Genomic DNA, 18,652 nt, shown 5'->3' with positions numbered 1-18,652 from the left:
GTGTTTCCTTGCAGGTAACCATGGTTAACAGAGGAAGAACAATGATTTCAAGCACCACTCTCCTTTTAAAGCTTCTGTTATTCTAACTTAATCAGCATGACAGAGTGATCTCCAGCCTTGTCCTCGTCAACACTCTCACCTGTGTTAACGAGAGAATCACTGACATGATGGCAGCTGGTCCTTTTGTGGCAGGGCTGAAATGCAGTGGAAATGTTTTTTTGGGGATTGAGTTCATTTTCATGGCAAAGAGGGACTTTGCAATTAATTGCAATTCATCTGATCACTCTTCATGACATTCTGGAGTATATGCAAATTTCCATCATTATTATTAAAACTGAGGCAGCAGACTTTGTGAAAATTAGTATTTGTGTCATTCTCAAAACTTTTGACCACAACTGTACACTACCGGTCAAACGTTTTAGAACACCTACTCATTCAAGAGTATTTTTATTTTTACTATTTTCTACATTGCAGAATAATAGTGAAGACATCAAAACTATGAAATAACACAAATGGAATCATGTAGTAACCAAAAAAGTGATAAACAAATCATAATATATGTTATATTTGAGATTCTTCAAAAAGCTACCCTTTGCTTTGATGACAACTTTGCACACTCTTGGCATTCTCTCAACCAGCTTCATGAGGTAGTCACTTAGAATGCCTTTCAATGAATAGGTGTGCCTTCTTAAAAGTTAATTTGTGGAATGTATTTCCTTTTTAATGCGTTTGAGCCAATCAGTTGTGTTGTGACAAGGTAGGGGGGTATACAGAAGATAGCCCTATTTGGTAAAAGACCAAGTCCATATTATGGCAAGAACAGCTCAAATAAGCAAAGAGAAACGACAGTCCATCATTACTTTAAGACATGAAGGTTAGTCAATATGGAACATTTCAAGACCTTTGAAAGTTTCTTCAAGTGCAGTTGCAAAAAACATCAAGCGCTATGATGAAACTGGCCCTCATGAGGACCGCCACAGGAATGGAAGACCCAGAGTTACCTCTGCTGCAGAGGATAACTTCATTAGAGTTACCAGCCTCAGAAATTGCAGCCCAAATAAATGCTTCACAGAGTTCAAGTAACAGACACATCTCAACATCAACTGTTCAGAGGTCACTGTGTGAATCAGGCCTTCTCGAAATGCTGCAATGAAAACACTACTATAGGACACCAATAAGAAGAAGAGACTTGCTTGGGCCAAGAAACACGAGCAATGGACATTAGACCGAAATGTGTCCTTTGGTCTGGAGTCCAAATTGGAGACTTTTGGTTCCAACCGCCATGTATTTGTGAGACGCAGTGTGTGTGAACGGATGATCTCCGCATGTGTATTTCCCACCTTAAACCATGGAGGAGGTGTTATGGCGTCGGGGAGCTTTACTGGTGACGCTGTCTGTGATTTATTTAGAATTCAAGGCACACTTAACCAGCATGGCTACCACAGCATTCTGCAGCGATACGCCATCCCATCTGGTTTGAGCTTAGTGGGACTATCATTTGTTTTTCAACAGGACAATGACCCAACACACCTCCAGGCTGTGTAAGGGCTATTTTACCAAGAAGGAGAGCGATGAAGTGCTGCACAATCCCCCGACCTCAACTAAATTGAGATGGTTTGGGATGAGTCACACCGCAGAGTGAAGGAAAAGCAGCCAACAAGTGCTCAGCATATGTGGGAACTCCTTCAAGACTGTTGGAAAAGCATTCCAGGTGAAGCTGGTTGAGAGAATGTCAAGAGTGTGCAAAGCTGTCATCAAGGCAAAGGGTGGCTATTTGAAGAATTTTAAATATAAAATATATTTTGATTTGTTTAACACTTTTGTTTACTACATGATTCCATATGTGTTATTCCATAGTTTTGATGTCTTCACTATTATTCTACAATGTAGAAAATAGTAAAAATAAAGAAAAAACTTTGAATGAGTAGGTGTTCTAAAACTTTTGACCTGTTGTGTAAGTCATCATCATCCCCATTGTAAACATCAGACCAACAGTCTGTTCCATTTGATCCAGGCAAATCGAGACACTCTGGTGAGGGACAATATGTTGTCTTGAAAAAATAAATAAATTACACTGTAGGCCTACCGGTCTTGTCATGACACTCCCATGAGACTGAGCCACTGATTGGAAGCATAGGACGCCAGAACAGTTTTTCTACCTATCTATTGGCCTTTCATCCTAAACTTCAGGTAGGGAGAGTTGGTCTACGCCTATGAGTTTTGCAGATAATATGTTTTTCCTGTTTTCTGTGTCTGAGGAATACAACTGACAGACACCCCCACGTCCACACCCCACTCTAGTCACACACACACAGACTCCCCCCAGTCAATTCAAGGACTCAATTGGCGCCATGGATAAATTCTATAAGGTAAACTAGAAGCGAAAAAATGACGTTGGAAACTTCCCTAATTACAAAAACACGTGATCACTTTGACAGAGGAGAGACTTGCGTGTGCTCTGATTGTGTCCTTCCGCTGCCAACAAAATAACTAGCTAGCCGACTACAAAAAACGTAAATCAGAAAAACGTACACCGTAAATCTTATGCAATGAAATAGCTATTCTGAGAATTCAAAATATATTTATTTGATTGAAAGAAACAGTTTTTTTCATTATTTCTAGAACTATATATGTGCGGCGGTAGGATATATATTTTAAACCTATCCTCCTCTACATAATTGTTTCCCCCCTCCGTTGGAAGCCATGATGGAAGCTTAAGAGAAACACGAAAAGAAGATGATTACCTGGACGTATCTGTCAGACGTATCTGTGCAGATATTTGGTCTTTGTATAGCCAATATAAATGCACGGTGGAGCCTGTCACTTTTTCGCGTGTATTTTGGCAATTAATCGACGAAGATGTTGATTCGCTAGGAGTTTTTTTTTTTTTTTTTGTAAGTGGGTAGCTATTGCTGCTAACTAGATGGCTAGCTAAGTCTGAGTGGATATGGTAGCTAGCTACTGCTGGGCTTTCCGAGGGCTGGTCTTCAAATTCGAGCGAGCGCCGGAGAGTTCTCTCACTGCGGCTTCGGTAGATCAAGAGGTTCGGACCGTCTCTTATACCTTATGGTTAGGCGGGAGGAGAATTGTATGTATTTTTCAGGGGGGAGTTGCAAGACAAATTCCAGGATTGGGAAAGTTGGGCCTGTGCGGAGGAGCAGAACAAGGCCAGTCTCTATGATCCAGAGAAGAAGCCATTCTAGCTAGCTAACGCGTTAATCCTACTCACGACAACGAGCACTGCTAGCTTTGAAGCCTGTCTCACTGCGAGGAAGGAGCTGCAAAATCAAAAGGGCAAAGGGCGATCGAGAGGCAAAGCCATTGCAAGCCGAAGCAAAAGCAACGATAACTAGCTAACTTTTCATAATTTGAAACCCACAGAGACTCCTGTCACTTGCTAGTTAGCTACAATGGCTGCGATAATAAAAGAAATGGTCAGCCGGAACAAAAGGAGATACCAGGAGGATGGGTTCGACTTGGACTTAACTTGTATCCTTTTCTTAACTAACGTTAACGTTAGTTTATCATACAGTATACATAACGTTACTGTTGTCAATTGAAAGTCGATGATTGCTAACTAACGTTAAGGTAGCTAGCTGGCTAATGTTTGCTAGCTTATTTATAAAACAGAATAGAAAGCATGTTTGAAAGGTGGTGTGGATCTGTCAAATGAGCACGCAGAAATGTCAGCAGCAAGTATGACATCCAGTAGGTAGTTACCCAAACTGGTTAGCTAGCTAGTCCTACCAACTAGTTAGTTAGCAGTTAGTTGTCATTATCAGTAAACGTTAGCTAGCTAAGTTGTGTAACGAGTAGCCATTAGCCAACACATTATTTGACCAATTTAGCTAGCTAGTTAGCTAACTAGGTTCAGGTTACCCCATTCATAGAAGCGAACTACTTAGCGCCTATTCAGGAGCTTCTTTACCGGGTGAGTTTTGTTAAGAGCCTCGACGCTCGGTCTGAAAGTTAACATCTATCGCTTTCGGTACCGTTTTTGGAATGATAAGGAACGTATCTTTCATATCTGCGATAAATAATTTCCAAAAAACAAAAGGTTAAATTACTACACAACTTTATAAGGGTAATGTTACCACACAACCATATCTCCATGTAACAGCACTTATTTACATTAGACAGGTGGAAGACATAGGCGGCCACCTGTTCGAATTAGCTGTCTAGTGTGCAAGCTTAACTGGAGGCACAGGTAGTGTATGGATCTGTGCAAAACTGCTACAGTAAGTGTATATTTTTTCGCTCACATGAAAGCTAAGGGGCATATCAGCATATTTCGAAAACTGTTTAGAAAGTGATTATTGATGTTTCTAAACGTTAAAACTGTCGGAATTGTAGTTCACATGGAGCCAACCGTGGCCGAATGCAACCCCTGAAAACCCTACATATGGAGAAGGGTTTTCAAGAGCTAGGTTCAGATTAGCAGCCAGTCAATATTACACAATTTAATTGGCTGCAAATTGTCCATCTCTAGAGATGACTACTTTGCCATTAGGTAGCTACTGTAGCTTGCTACAGTAAAACGTGGCTTCTTATTTGACCGTGCAGGGAAGCTGGTTGGCTGCGTTATCAATGTTTTCTTATCTAGCTATGAGGCATCCAACTAAATAGCTAACCTAGCTATTGGCCAGCTAATCAATTGCATACTTGGTTTGCCAACGTGTCGAAGCTGCATTTACACAGGCAGCCCAATTTTGATATTTTGCCCAATTATGGGCAATAGATCAGATTTTGGCTACTTGTGTAAACGCAGCCTGACAGTTCTGGCCCTTTGGCCCAGAGGCCAATTTGATCATGGATTTAATTATTGGACATGTTGGGAAGCAATCAATTGATTGTTTAAGACCGTGCAATGCACTGTTCAAATGTCCTGCTATCCAGATTGAAAGAAACAAAATATGGTCTCATGAATTGGTCAATCATGCAGCTTGTGCTGCTAGCTAGTTGTCAAATGTGATCTAAATTAGGGTAAAGGTAATTTATCTGACAACCTTGGTAAAAAAATATTTGAAAAACACTAGCTAATTCCAAAAGAGCCTCAATGCGTTTGACGTTATCTTTATGCAAATTATTCATTCATTATGCCACATTTTTTATATCTATTTTTCCAATAAATAACAATAAACTTTGTCCAAATATATAAGATAAGATTTCACTTTATTGGTCAGTTGCACACAAGGTTCAACTGAAATTTGACTTCTGCTTTTAACCTAATTGCTGCAGCAAAATCAGGCATTTTTGCTTGCAAATATCACATTCACACTGATACAGCACTGCCTGACATTATTTTAATTGAGAAGATCTTAGGCAATTAACCCAACCCCCTCCGAAATACACACCTACATATACAGGTTTTGGAGCGGTGCGGGGGGCTGTTGTGGGGGGTTAAGTGCCATGCTCAAGGGCACAACGGTAGGCAATGGCATATAGGATTTGATACCAGCAAACCTCCAGTTGCCAGCTCACGTCACAAAATATTTTTCCAGTCGGACCCGGAATCCAAATTGGAAACACTCCGGTTGCTGGCTCACCTCTAACTGCTAGGCTACCTGGCGCCCCACATTCACACTAATAATTTCTAGATGTTAACTTCAGAACATGCACATATATTCTGTCATGTGATGTTTGTGATCTAGGCCTATATCCATTTCGTTAACCCATAGTATTGCGGTGGTGAGGTTGGTAGTCCCTTGCAGCACATCTCAAACCTGGCCCTGATATTGAAGACTAGTTCAAGGGAGTGCACTGCACGGGTGTGTGCTTAGAATCTGCTCGGTATGGTAAAATACCTTTGCGGAGGAAAATGCCGGAGCAATGACTGAAGCCTGTCTTACAAGCTGACAGCAAAGGTCAAGTTGTGACATCTTCTACCTGGTTGTTTTTTTAATGTGTTTTGACACTTGAGTTCAGGTTGGAAATCAGAAGGGGAGATAGGCAAATGGGGGAGAGACTGTCGGAAGGGTGGACACGGGGATTGAACCCTGGTCAAATGACTGAAGTATTGCATTCATTTCATAGTTTTCTATGTTGATATGGATAACGTGCACAATATTTATTTGGAGAAGATTTTTGTGCAATTTAATATTTGCATTGGACATGTTGATTCAGAACAACTTATGCTGAACAAAAATGCAACATGTAAAGTGTTGGTCCCATGTTTCATGAGCTGAAATAAAAGATCCCAGAAATGTTCCATATGCACAAGGCTTATTTATCTCAAATTTTGTGCACAAATTTGTTTACATCTGTTTTAGTGAGCATTTCTCCTTTGCCAAGATAATCCATCCACCTGACAGGTGTGGCATATCAAGAAGCTGATTAAACAGCATGATCATTATACAGGTGCGCCTTGTCCTGGGGACAATAAAATGCCACTCTAAAATGAGCAGTTTTGTCACAACACAATGCCACAGATGTCTCAAGTTTTGAGGGAGCGTGCAATTGGCATGCTGACTGCAGGAATGTCCACCAGAGCTGTTGCCAGATAATCGAATGTTCATTTCACTACCGTAAGCCACCTCCAACATCTTTTTAGATAATTTGGCAGTATGTCCAACCAGTCTCACAACCACAGACCACGTGTATGGCGTGTATTTGCTGATGTCATCATGAACAGAGTGCCCCATGGTGGCAGTAGGGTTATGGTATGGGCAGGCATAAGCTACGGACAACGAACACAATTGCATTTTATCGATGGCAATTTGAATGCACAGCGATACCGTGACGAGATCCTGAGGCCCATTACCATGCCATTCATCCGCTGCCATCACCTCATGTTTCAGCATGATAATGCACAGCTTTATGTTGCAAGGATCTGTACACAATTCCAGGAAGCTGAAAATGTCCCAGTTCTTCCATGGCCTGCATATTCACCAGACATCACCCATTGAGCATGTTTGGGATGCTCTGGATCAACGTGTACAACCGCGTGTTCCAGTTCCCGCCAATATCCAGCAACTTCGCACAGTCATTGAAGAGGAGTGGGACAACATTCCACAGGCCACAATCAACAGCATGATCCACTCTATGCAAAGGAGATGTGTTGTGCTGCATGAGGCAAATGGTGGTCACATCAGATACTGACTTTTTTTTATCCACGCCCCTACTTTTCTTTTTAAGGGTAACTGTGACCAGCCGATGCATATCTCAAATCAATTATTATTGGTCACATACACGTGTTTAGCAGATGTTATTGCGGGTGTAGCGAAATGCTTGTGCTTCTAGCTCTGACAGTGCAGGAATATCTAACAATTTCACAACATATACCCAATACACAGAAATCTAAGTAAGGAATTAAGAGTATATACATATGTGGACGAGCGACGTTAGAGCGGCATGGACTAAGATACAGTAGAATAGTATAGAATACAGTATATACATATGAGATGAGTAATGCAAGATATGTAAACATTATTAAAGTGGCTAGTGATTTATAGTCTATGTCTATAGGCAGCAGCCTCTAATGTGCTAGTGATGGCTGTTTAACAGTCTGATGGCCTTGAGATAGAAGCTGTTTTTCAGTCTCGGTCCCAGCTTTGATGCACCTGTACTCACCTCGCCTTCTCGATGATAGCAGGGTGAACAGGCAGTGGCTCGGGTGGTTGATGTCCTTGATTATCTTTTTGGCCTTCCTGTGACATCGGGTGCTGTAGGTGTCCTGGAGGGTGGGTAGTTTGCCCCCGGTAATGCATTGTGCAGACCGCACCACCCTCTAGAGAGCCTTGCGGTTGCGGGCGGTGCAGTTGCCGTACCAGGCGGTGATACAGCCCGTATTCCTAGTCACGTGAAATCCATGGATTAGGGCCTAATGAAAATATTTCAATTGACTGATTTCCTTATATGAACTGTAACTCAGTAAAATCTTTGAGATTGTTGCATGTTGCGTTTATATTTTTGTTCAGTATAGTTCAGAGGCTAATGGCAGTCCCTCCAGTATTTCAGTGTCTTGTGATATTTGCGGCCAAAAGTGCTCTATTGCTGCATTAATTCAGACATTTTGAATGGCAATTTGGGATGATTGTGTCCATTTTGTCACATGCGCTGACGGGGGGGAAAGTTTGGCTTGACTGAACCATACATTTGATGCAGTAAAAGTTAATTGGTTAAATGCTCTCTTTTTGTAATGCTACGACCTGACAGTTTTATGCGTTAATATTGCAGTGATTACTTTTGTATGCGGTAATTGTGCGGTGATTGTTAAAATTTCTAGCAGTCATAAATATACATGAGTTTGTATTATTATTATTTTTTTTATCAACAATCGTGGGACTGTAATGGCCTGTACACTCCTTTTTTATTTGGGGCGGCAGGTAGCTTAGTGGGTAAGAGCGTTGTGCCAGTAACCGAAAGGTCGCTGGTTCTAATCCCCGAGCCGACTAGGTGAAAAATCTGTCGATGTGCCCTTAAGCAAGGCACTTAACCCTAATTGCTCCTGTAAGTCGCTCTGGATAAGAGCGTCTGCTAAATGACTAAAATGTAAATGTAAATGTAAATCTATGGTGTGGTAGGTGTTTACCCTAATGAACTGGCGATACCTGTGACGGTTTACTGAGGAATTTGTTCAGTTAGCCTACTTGTGTGACTGAGCACATTTTCCCATAGTCTGTGTTGTGGTAGGCTATATAGTATTAAAATGTAGAGAAACCATATTGCTGTAACGTTTTATCGGTTTTGGCATGGTGTCTTAAAGCAATATGGGCTTTTTGCAGTTATGTAATGCAGGATAAGAGTTCTGGGAACAATCCTTAAAGCACCAGTGATCTTGAATCAGCAATGCTGCCTGCGAGTACTCCTCTCTAACCCACCGCCTTTCAATAGCACCCTTTCTTTCTTGCACTTTCTTCTCTGCTCTTACCCACCCTAACACTTCCCATATCATTCGCTCTCTCTTTCCCGCTCCTCTCTTTTTCTCTTTTCCAGTCTCTCCGCATCTACTCTCACTCTTTTTCTGGTGCTCCCAGCCGTGGAGTTGGCTAGAGTAGGGCCCTAGAAAAAATCTGCGTTGAGGATGGAATCCAGACATTAAAACAGAGTTCAACAATATTCAAAATGTATTGTAGGTAATCAAGTAAATGTATTGCACTTATTAGAAATTGCATTAATTTGCCCAAGTTAATCAGAAGACATTAACAAAATGCAACAGTGAAGGGTATTTTCCTGCAACGTTCTGAAACTGCACAGGAATGCCCCTGTCGTGTGTGCGCATGTCTACACTTTGTGTAGCCGTTAGCGATGATGCATATGTCTTCTGGTAGCGATGGAAAGGCTTTCCCAAAAACCTTCTCAATTAAATGTTAACTACAAAGTAGCCTATGCCTACCTGCCAGAATGATATCGTGATTATTTGCATCAGTCCAGTGGCCATTTGTTTTGCAAACTCTGCAATCACATGAGCACTACCGAAACATCGCTAACCAAACAAGTCTCTTGCTGGTGCGCACTTGAAATAAAGGATAACTGCACCCCAAAATCAAAATAGTTTAGCTTTTTTTTCCCAGACCTCAAAAGTGGTCTCTTGGTGTGGTTTAAGCGTTGTTGTGGACTTAAAACATCCAATTTACTTTAATTTACTGGAAAAACGGAAAACTGAAAAAATGGAATTTTGGGGAAAAACTAAACGTAATCAGGCATGAATTAAAACAGATTTTATAGGGCCTTACTAAAGGCAGGACCGCTGAAAACGGCAGAGCGAAAAGGCATGCCTGAAATGCCCGGTTTTTAGAGTAGCTTCCGTCTGGGGTCCCGCATGTGGGTTTCCTCGCAGCTGCAGACTGCCGAGCCCCCTCCCCCCGCGCCCTGGGCTGTAACTACCCCGGGAGCTTTTTAAACACTTAGTCAGAGTGCAATGATTTTGTCAGTAGGACCAGAGGCGGAGGTTGTAACCCAGGTTGTAGCTCCCTGCCATCCAGGACATTATATCATGCAGCATGAAAGGAAGGCCCGAAAAATCGTTAGACTCCAGCCACACAAGCCTAACAGAATGGCTACACGGACTGAGTTTATCCTTGTATGTTATTTACATTTTTGGTCTCTATCCACACTCACAGGACTCTACACACTCACGCACACTGACACTCCAACACACACACATTTATACTGACGCTACACGCGCGCGCACACTCATTCAATCATCATTTACGCTGCTGCTACTCTGTTTATTATATATCCTGATGCCTAGTCACCTTACCGCTATACATATCTACCTCTTATTACTCCAGTATCCCTGCACATTGTAAATATGGTATTGGAACAGACCCTGTATATATCGTCTTACTTTCTCATGTTCTCATTTTAATTTGTTGTGTGTTTGTTCTACCTTCTGTTATTTTTAGTGCTATATTGATTACTGAATTGTTGGGTTTGGCCCTTGCAAGAAAGGCATTTCACTGCTTGTGCACGTGACATTAAAACTTGAAACTTTGTGGTATAGAATGGCCTGCATTTGGTTCCTAATGAGGTTGAGGCATTCATGGAAATTATTGTTCCTGTACGTATAGACGGGCTCATATGCTGAAGGCCACAGGGAAGTAGCTTGGCATTATGCAAATACATAAAATCGCTGCTGGGTTTGATGAATTAATGCAATGTATTGTGTTCCTAAAACCTAGACCTTGAATTTTATGGCCGTAGCTGGAATTTGGTTGATATTGCGCCTATCTTACATAGATACTTTATTTTTGTAATGGTTATCATGTTCTTGCTAGTTACATTAGAATTTTGGCCCAGTTACATTTGATCTTGGCAAATGTGTTAATCGCATTTACAGATATTGCCATAGTATTGTGTTTGTGTGCCTGCACTATGCAGAAATGAGATACAGTTTAAGTGAGTCAAATCGTCACCTTTCTCACCAGAGCCGTCAGTGGTGTGTGTCAAATCTTTAAGACCAGTTTTAAAATGATTTGCGCTCAAATAAGTTCTGCTAGAAACGAAGGAGACAGGGTATCCAATTAGAACTGTTCAGCTTTCTATTTCTGACACTGTGACACATGAAATGTACAAAAAGGGTGTTCTCTTTTGCCAGTGGTTAAAGTGAAAAATCCCACGGCTTATGTTGCATGCAGGCTTTAGAATGTCAGTCACAGGTAGGAGTTAAGATGTGCAATTAACATTTTTTTTGTTGAGATATGACGTTGAAGTTGATAGACATATACAGTGGGGGAAAAAAGTATTTAGTCAGCCACCAATTGTGCAAGTTCTCCCACTTAAAAAGATGAGAGGCCTGTAATTTTCATCATAGGTACACGTCAACTATGCCAGACAAATTGAGAGAAAAAATGCCAGAAATTCACATTGTAGGATTTTTTATAAATTTTTTTGCAAATTATGGTGGAAAATAAGTATTTGGTCACTTACAAACAAGCAAGATTTCTGGCTCTCACAGACCTGTAACTTCTTCTTTAAGAGGCTACTCTGTCCTCCACTTGTTACCTGTATTAATGGCACCTGTTTGAAGTTGTTATCAGTATAAAAAACACCTGTCCACAACCTCAAACAGTCACACTCCAAACTCCACTATGGCCAAGACCAAAGAGCTGTCAAAGGACACCAGAAACAAAATTGTAGACCTGCACCAGGCTGGGAAGACTGAATCTGCAATAGGTAAGCAGCTTGGTTTGAAGAAATCAACTGTGGGAGCAATTATTAGGAAATGGAAGACATACAAGACCACTGATAATCTCCCTCGATCTGGGGCTCCACGCAAGATCTCACCCCGTGGGGTCAAAATGATCACAAGAACGGTGAGCAAAAATCCCAGAACCACACGGGGGGACCTAGTGAATGACCTGCAGAGAGCTGGGACCAAAGTAACAAAGCCTACCATCAGTAACACACTACGCCGCCAGGGACTCAAATCCAGATGTGTCCCCCTGCTTAAGCCAGTACATGTCCAGGCACGTCTGAATTTTGCTAGAGTGCATTTGGATGATCCAGAAGAGGATTGGGAGAATGTCATATGGTCAGATGAAACCAAAATAGAATTTTTTGATAAAAACTCAACTCGTCGTGTTTGGAGGACAAAGAATGCTGAGTTGCATCCAAAGAACACCATACCCACTGTGAAGCATGGGGGTGGAAACATCATGCTTTGGGGCTGTTTTTCTGCAAAGGGACCAGGACGACTGATCCGTGTAAAGGAAAGAATGAATGGGGCCATGTATCGTGAGATTTTGAGTGAAAACCTCCTTCCATCAGCAAGGGCATTGAAGATGAAACGTGGCTGGGTCTTTCAGCATGACAATGATCCCAAACACACCGCCCGGGCAACGAAGGAGTGGCTTCGTAAGAAGCATTTCAAGGTCCTGGAGTGGCCTAGCCAGTCTCCAGATCTCAACCCCATAGAAAATCTTTGGAGGGAGTTGAAAGTCTGTGTTGCCCAGCGACAGCCCCAAAACATCACTGCTCTAGAGGAGATCTGCATGGAGGAATGGGCCAAAATACCAGCAACAGTATGTGAAAACCTTGTGAAGACTTACAGAAAACGTTTGACCTGTGTCATTGCCAACAAAGGGTATATAACAAAGTATTGAGAAACTTTTGTTATTGACCAAATACTTATTTTCCACCATAATTTGCAAATAAATTCATAAAAAATCCTACAATGTGATTTTCTGGGTTTTTCTTTCTCATTTTGTCTATCATAGTTGACGTGTACATATGATGAAAATTACAGGCCTCATCTTTTTAAGTGGGAGAACTTGCACAATTGGTGGCTGACTAAATACTTTTTTTCCCCACTGTACATGCTTATGACATTTTTAATCCAGAGACATATTTTTCAGTAGTTTAAAAACTAAAATCCTTATTAGGTGAAACTGCCACGTCCGTTTGGGATATTACAACAGAGGTTACTGCAAACACCAAACACCATTTTTTATTTTTTTTTTATAAACCTTGCACGCGCAATAGAACAGCAGAATATGTACTGCAACCACTCTGCCTGACGTTCCTCTGCTCTGTTTCATCAACAAAACAAAAATGGCACTGTTTCCCTAAATACGGATTTGAGCTTTAACAATCTTTAATTTGCACACGAGTGTATGGGTTAAGCAGGGCTCCAGACAAACTTTTCCCCCTGGTGGCACTGTAGCCACTCACATTTTCTGTTGATTTGGTCGCACCAAAATTGTTTGCGGCGTCACAAAATAGAAAACAATGAGCAAGCATCTTATAAAGTAATTCACAGTGCTACTGAGATGGTATGATTCAAGAAATGTTGTTTAATCTAAACCAGTGATTGTCAATAATTTTGGGGTTACAATTGCCATATTTTTGCTATATTTTACCCTCAAAATAGGGCTCCAGAATTGCGGATGTCTTTTATTCAATAGAGATTGATTTGCTTATATATTTTGTGTGTAAGCTACAAATAGGCTATCACATAGGCTAATTCATTTGTGACCAATTCACCATCTGAGGAAGTGGAAACTCAAAATGCATTAGCTAGATTTTGCTAGTTAGCCATGTAATTGGTTATGCTAATAGTAAATGTCATGTCCTAAACCTTGCAGCATGCCCAATAATGTCTGTAGAGGGCTATGCATTCACCGCAAATGGCAGATGCGAGCTTCCTAGGGCTGGGTGGTATACTCTATTTTACGATATACCGGTATTGATGCACAGACTGGTTTACTTGACCTTCTATAACGGTATTTAACATCCATTTTTATAATTTACTCTGCTACTTGAGTCATCTCTCTGCTCTCTCTCTCCATGCTGCTTTCCAAACAGACCTAACCCCGCCCCATGTCACTCAAGGAGCGCATTTGTTGTTGCTTGACCACGAGACACTTGCTTTCAGTCTGCATGGTCAATGCAGCGTATGCAACAATGTTGACGACAACGATGCTGTTTCCACTTTGCGTCTCAATATAAATCCACAAGTGTTATCTAATTACACTTAGTTTGTGTTTCTTACATCTGCAAACAGCTAGTTTATTTTCTTAGCAAGTTGTCTAACTCGTGTTAGCCGCTAATGCTAATTCCTTGTTAGCTGGCTAGCTAGCTAATAAAAGTACTGTCAGAGCAAACGTAGCTAGCTATAGAGCCTGATACCAGTGATGGTGTAAGCCTAAATCAGCATGTTGTTTGTGCAACAGTATCTTCTAAACCAAAGAGGATTAGGCAAAGCATGAATGTTACCTACATGAAGTAGCTAAGAGAACATTTAGCAATCATCTTATAAAGTCATTCACTGTGCTACTGAGATGGTATGATAAAACATTTTTTGTTTAATCTAAACCAGTGATTGTCAAGAATTTTGGGGTTACAATTGCCATATTTTTGCTATATTTCACTCTCAAAATAGGGCTCCAGAATTGGGCGGCAGGTAGCTTAGTGGTTAAGAGCGTAGTGCCAGTAACCGAAAGGTCGCTGGTTCTAATCCCCGAGCCGACTAGGTGAAAAATCTGTCTGTGCCCTTGAGCAAGGCACTTAACCCTAATTGCTCCTGTAAGTCGCTCTGGATAAGAGCGTCTGCTAAATGACTAAAATTGAAATGTAATGTAGCCAAAGATTATAGGGTCCACTAGGAAACACTGACCAACACTTTGGTTTAATTAATTGTCATGTCAAACAACACTGTATTCAAAGTGCCCACTATTATATTCAAACTATAGAATTATAATAATCCATCTATTTCCATGATTCCAACATTTCACCCAAGTGTTTTGATCTAAATCGCAAGTCAAATCGCAATTGCAACATTTGGTTAAAAATATGGCCTACATTTATTGCCAGTATTGTGCAGCCCTACGTGGCAGTGTGGAAATGATCTCAAATTAGTTTAAAACAATCAGAATGGAGAAAGACCCCAAGGGTCACGCTGTACTCATAAAGGACATTTAGAATTTGTATTATTTAAAAACATGAAATACCGTGATATGATAGTTTGGCCATATCGCCCTGCCCTAGCGCTTCCTGCGCTCCGCTCTGTAAAGGCTACCAGATACTTCGGTTAAAAACGGTGCTCAAACAGTCAATAATGAGAGTTGAGAAATACATTAAATTCCTACAGAAAGCTTTGAATTTTCTCTCTCCAACAGTCACAACAGTTGTTGCTTTGAAAAAAGTTTTCCCCTACGATTTCATTTTGGGTTGCAGTCAGAACTAGGGCTGTTACGGTGACTGTATTACCGCCACACCGGCAGTCAGGAGTAATGACCGCAGTCAAATTCCATGCGACCGTTGAGTAACGGTAACTAGGCTTCTCCAAAACTGCGCTCTGATGCCTCTGATGGTCATTAGTAGCCTACCAAACTTGCTAATGGCCGGTACTTGGTACTCTATTGTCCCTCTAATCACTCTGACATCAGTGCAAATGCAATCAAATCAAACGCTTCATGAGAGCCCTGGCTTTCAGATTTTGAGCGGAATAGGATCACCTGTTGCACAGCAAGAGCCAGCTCCTCATAGCTGATTGATGCATTAAATAAAATGTGTTCCTATTGCGCAACATTTCTATAGGCAATGCAATTGCATGAGAAAATAGTTTTGATGACCTCTATTAAAAAGATCCCATCAGCTTTCTATTGGCTCTCTATATTTATTTCATCAATCTATACACAATACCCTATAAGGTCAAAGCAAAAACAGGTTTATAGAAAACAGAAATATGAAATTTCATAAATATCCAGACCCTTTACTCAGTACTTTGTTGAAGCACCTTTGGCAGCGATTACAGCCTTGAGTCTTATTGGGTTTGACGATACAAGCTTGGCACACTGTATTTGGGGAGTTTCTCCCATTCTCTGCAGATTCTCTCAAGCTCTGTCAGGTTGGATGGGGAGCGTCACTGCACAGCTATTTTCAGGTCTCTCCAGAGATGTTCGATCAGGTTCAAGTCCGGGCTCTGGCTGGGACAATCAAGGACATTCAGAGACTTGTCCCGAAGCCACTCCTGCGTTGTCTTGGCTGTGTGCTTAGGGTCGTTGTGCTGTGGAAGGTGAAGCTTTGCCCCAGTCCGAGGTCCTGAGCGCTCTGAAGCAGGTTTCAATCAAGGATCTCTCTGTACTTTGTTCCGTTCATCTTTCACTTGATCCTGACTAGTCTCCCAGTCCCTGCCGCTGAAAAACATGCCCACAGCATGATGCTGCCACCAACATGCTTCACCGTAAGGATGGTATTGGCCAGGTGATGGGCGGTGCCTGGTTTCCTACAGAGTGACCATATATGATGATGCAGTATTCTGTATTTAATCTGGTCTTTACATATGGTTTACTAATATACTGAATGTGTGGAATTATTTTTGATTAGCAAATGGCCCACAAAAAAGTCATCCATACCCTGCACTTGAATTGCGAATGGAGGTTACGTGCAGTTACTTTTTTAATATGCCAGGTAGGCTACACTGTTTGTAAAGCGGATTAATATGCTTAATTTTTAAGAATTGAGCAATAAATATAGCAGGACGAGAAAGCTGGAATCCGCTTTTATTATATAGTAGTCAGTCAAAACTGTTTTCGCACACGATTGCGCAATGACTGGGCTTATAAATGGAAATAAATTTGCCAAAATTATAGTATTACTGCTTTCTGTTCATAAGAAATGAAATAATTCAGAATAGCCTACTACACCATGAGAAGGCCTATAAATTTGCCGCAGAGGATCAATAGCTTCTGTAAAATAATAGCCTAGCTGTGGATTGTGTGTAGCCCAATAAGGCATAGCCTACAGTCGGAAACGCACAGGAAATCTGTCAGTGAACAGCATGCAGACAAAAGAGGCCTTTCGCAATATTTCAAATACAATCGCGGGAAAACACAGGTTGGAAAGCAAATTAATCCGGCTGAAAAGAGAAGACTAATCCATATGCTGTAGGATACCAAAATATTTTAGCAACTTCCAAATATTGTTTTACAAATTAAAACGAGTGAAATAGGCTTTTGGCACAAACGCATCGGCCATCACCGGCGAGTGAGCTGTGCATCATTGGGTGAGTCAGTGAAACTGGAAAGCATTTTTAGGGCTATCATTTTCTCCTCATATTAAAGCAACTGCTTTGCTTTATCTTTGCCAGGTCGCAGTTGTAAATGAGAACTTGTTCTCAACTGGCTTACCTGGTTAAATAAAGGTGAAAAAATAAAAAAATAGAAAATAAAATAAAAAAATATATTGTAGTCTACAATATGTCTCTCCACACACCTAGGCCTAGGCTATTGATGGATTCAAGACAAGGTCGTTTTTATTGATCTCATATTCACAGTTTCAGTGTCAAAAGTAGCCTGTCATTTCAATAATTTGTGCGGTATAAAAAACAATTCTGCCAGTCTCCAGTCATGTAAAATGACTTAGAATTGCATGAAATGCGTTTATAAAAAGGACAAATTCTTCCGGGATCCTAGGCTACTAAAATATTTCCCATGTGTGCAACTTCTGTAAGTGCCTCAACTCTACTGCTCAATGCCACTACGCTAATGCGATGATATGCATGCAATGCTTTATTATAAAAGGTGTTTTATTTTTTCTCTCTCGAGCTCCCCAGGTCACCCCCTTCTCGAGCTCACTTTGTTCCGGCAACTCCCGATTTACAAGTTAAGCACTGGTTTTTACATATACTAAATAATACACTAAGTAGTACTCAGAATATGTTATTCTGTTCTTCTGAAATTGGCAACATTTTCATATTATGTTTCTTTAGACCTGCTTAAAATAAATGATTTATTGTAATGGTGTAAGCTATATTAAATTGATTTATTATACTTTTTTTTATTTTTATGTAGATGTTCCAAAGGTCCGCATCAGTGACTTGTAGGTTATGCGTGGAAGCCAGAGATGTTAAATGTGTTTATGTTAATTAATGGTCAATTACCGTAGGACCGGTAGTTATTTGAATGACAATAACCGGCTGACAATGTCATGACCACCACAGCCCTGATCAGAACGCATTTCTTTCCATCTGGTCTTCCACAAGCCTACTCCGAGCGCAAAGGGAGAAAGGGCACAGGGGCAGGGCAGACACTTTCATGCAGGGATAAGAAAAATAATGCACTTTAGGCTACTGTTTGACCAAATAATGTTTTTTAGCCACCCCAAAATTTTGAGTGAAGTAACAAGCTAGAATTTGCAGCTCGCACCAATGCGACCAATTTAAGAATTGAACTCGCACAGGGTTGCAAAGGGACAAAACGGACACACTGGAGTCACCTCCATCAGTGGGTGTCACTGTTCCACTGTTCTTCCCCACATCCTCTACAGTACACTGAACCCTGTAACCAATTGTCATTTATCCCAACAGGGCTTTACTTGTCTGTCGAGGCTGTGTCCTCTTTACCCTTACGTTTGATATGTTGAATATTCCATGTGATTCAGCTGCGGCTGCAGGAGAGTTAAGCCCAACATTTGCAATGATCTCAATATAACTTGGCCTCTATAAATACATGCAGGCTATGGAGATTCTCCTAGTGCACCCACATGTGAGCCCTGCTTGATAGGAGTTGTCCGGTCCTTTCGGCCTGCCTCGCCCTCACACAGCAAACGCCGTCTGTTACACTAGTGATCACAACCCTTCTGCCCTGCACTCTACTTACCCATTACTGTACATTGCTGCACAATGACACCCACATAGTTATAGAAATGTCTATTTTCCTGTCTGAATGATCATTATGATATTTGCTCAGAAATATATATATATATTATT

General features: G+C 41.1%; 1 protein-coding gene across 3 annotated transcripts in view; it reads left to right on the top strand.

Annotated features, from left to right (window-relative positions):
- The first annotated feature begins 2,683 nt into the window (after positions 1 to 2,683).
- The window catches only part of LOC311135334 (phosphatidylinositol 3,4,5-trisphosphate 3-phosphatase and dual-specificity protein phosphatase PTEN-like), a 31,168-nt gene continuing 15,199 nt past the window's right edge, over positions 2,684 to 18,652 (top strand). Inside the window, exon 1 of one of the 3 annotated variants that reach the window (XM_084169279.1) lies at positions 2,684 to 3,043. Coding sequence is in view for 2 of the 3 variants with exons in the window: in XM_084169277.1 (XP_084025403.1) it covers positions 3,411 to 3,489 (79 nt within the window). In the remaining variant the exon portion in view is untranslated. Of the gene's footprint in view, positions 3,490 to 18,652 lie in introns of all 3 variants that reach the window. The other 2 variants (XM_084169277.1, XM_084169278.1) reach the window with 2 other exon arrangements.

The sequence above is a fragment of the Coregonus lavaretus genome (genome assembly GCF_964263955.1).
Source record: "Coregonus lavaretus genome assembly, chromosome: 1".
NCBI lineage: Eukaryota > Metazoa > Chordata > Actinopteri > Salmoniformes > Salmonidae > Coregonus > Coregonus lavaretus.
Note: the sequence above shows the minus strand (reverse complement) of the source record. Positions and strands in the feature narration are given on the sequence as shown.